Below are 1,954 nucleotides of genomic sequence, written 5' to 3' on the forward strand. Positions count from 1 at the left end.
GGAAAATGGATATATGTACATATATGGCTCAGTTCCTTTGCTGTTCACCTGAAGCTATTAATTATCACGACATTGTTAATCGACTGTACCCCAATACACAGTAAAAAGTTCAAAAAGAAAGAAAAAGATGCCAAGTTTTCAGAACCCAATCCAAGGCAGTAGCAACACTCTCATGCAGCCTAGCTGTTTTCTTGAGGCCTCGCACCCTTCTTGCCAGGAATTCTCTGATTTTTGTGGTCCTAACATTTTTACAGTAACCACGACTGAAATCACTCACCTTGGGACCTGCCAAGACGTCAACCACAATAAAGTAATTGAAACCAACAGAGAAAATGACAAGCAAGAAGCGTGGATGTTGATAGAGCTCCAGAAGATACGCCGGCAGATGGAGCTCTGTGAGAGCAGGATGGCCCTGAAGAACATCCTTCTGGCAGATCAGGGGTCTTCCCACCACATCACAGTGAAAATAAACGAGCTCAAGGTAGGCGCTCGTTATTATTTTGCTTGATTCCAGGTATATTTATATTTAACTGAGAACTAATGGAAAAAACCTCCTGGTTTAAACATTTTTAGGCTTGAAAACCTTCGTTTTCAATAAAAGGCTTCTGGCCCGACTTCCTTTTTCCTTTCCCATGCTTCCACATTTGTTGAACAATACCAGGTTGGGGATTAAACTGTCTTTGCTGTTAGATGATGCGTTGCTGAATCAGGCTGCGTGTTCTTCCTTTTCTGCAATATAGTACTTTGTAGATTTCCTAAGTTTTCACAAGCATGAATTTGGCTTCTGCCCAAGACAGCATATGATGTGGGTTAGACAGGTAGAATGATATTCTTTGCAAGCAGGAAATGGACATGGAGAGATTTGGTTGGGGGAGTGGGTGTAAGAGCCGTGGAGCTGGGACTGCAGCCCAGGTGCTTCGGCGTCAGCCTCAGTCGTTCCTTCTGCTCAGCCAGGCCTGGGCACAGCATTAGAATGTCTGAGGTGTACTTTCTAAGGAAGAGGGTTGATTGACCCAACAGAGGCTGGTAAGGCCTCCCTGATGAAGGACAGGAAGGGTCAACTCTCTCTTGAATCATTCACATTTTGTGGGCTTTTTGAGGGCAAGAATGATGGTGATAGGCATACAGCTAAATCAAAGGCACTTTCCTTCTTTCTGGACAGAGCGTACAGAATGATGCTCAAGCCATTGCTCAAGTTCTCAACCAGCTGAAGGACATGCTAGCCAACTTCAGAGGTTCGGAAAAATATTGCTATTTGCAGAATGAGGTATTTGGATTGTTTCAGAAACTGGAAAATATCAATGGCGTGACGGACGGCTACTTAAATAGGTAAACACGACTGACACTGACCTCAGATACTCGGCTTTTCTCAAGCTTCATTTTGTGAGACTGCATTTGCTTTATGTGCTGGTTGCTGGAGCCGTTGCCTGTGGTTTGTCTTTTCATGAGGGACTCACATTTTCTGTGCTTCTGGGAGAGGATCCTCCAGCCTAGGGCGCCAGTCCCACTGTTCTGAACTCCGGTGTCTCTTCTAACCAAGGCAGCCTCTTCAGGCCAGAGCTTAGAATTCTTCCATTAATGCAAAGTGGTGTTCTGAATCATGAAAGTGGGGGAAAAACAATGCATCGCTGCGCTGCTTCTAAAATAAGCAAAATCAATTTTTCTCTGCTTTAACATCGTTCCCTTTTATGAAGAGTGGCAAGAGCCAAAGTCTAATTGTGTCATCAGCAATTTTATCTGCCTCTTTGGCTCCCGACAGCTTGTGTGCTGTGAGAGCCCTCCTGCAGGCCATTCTCCAGACAGAAGACATGTTGAAGGTTTATGAGGCCAGACTTACGGAAGAGGAGACCGTGTGCCTGGATCTGGATAAAGTGGAGGCTTACCGCTGTGGACTCAAGGTAATAAGAGGAGTTTTAACAGCGGCCCAGTTTATTTTGGAAAAAATGCAGGAAGA

The 1,954-nt window shown here is 44.8% G+C and overlaps 1 protein-coding gene across 1 annotated transcript; it reads left to right on the forward strand.

The window, feature by feature from the left end:
- Positions 1–254: 254 nt before the first annotated feature.
- On the forward strand, positions 255–1,910 carry LOC105003086 (desmoplakin-like; the record flags this gene model as incomplete). Its single annotated transcript, XM_010860085.1, has 3 exons — positions 255–481; positions 1,163–1,329; positions 1,760–1,910. Coding segments are annotated over 3 exons (545 nt in total), but the record flags the coding sequence as incomplete, so codon positions are not given.
- Between the last annotated feature and the right edge of the window lie 44 nt (positions 1,911–1,954).

Source organism: Bison bison, unplaced genomic scaffold, assembly GCF_000754665.1.
Source record: "Bison bison bison isolate TAMUID 2011002044 unplaced genomic scaffold, Bison_UMD1.0 scf7180017610246, whole genome shotgun sequence".
Classification (NCBI taxonomy): Eukaryota; Metazoa; Chordata; class Mammalia; order Artiodactyla; family Bovidae; genus Bison; species Bison bison.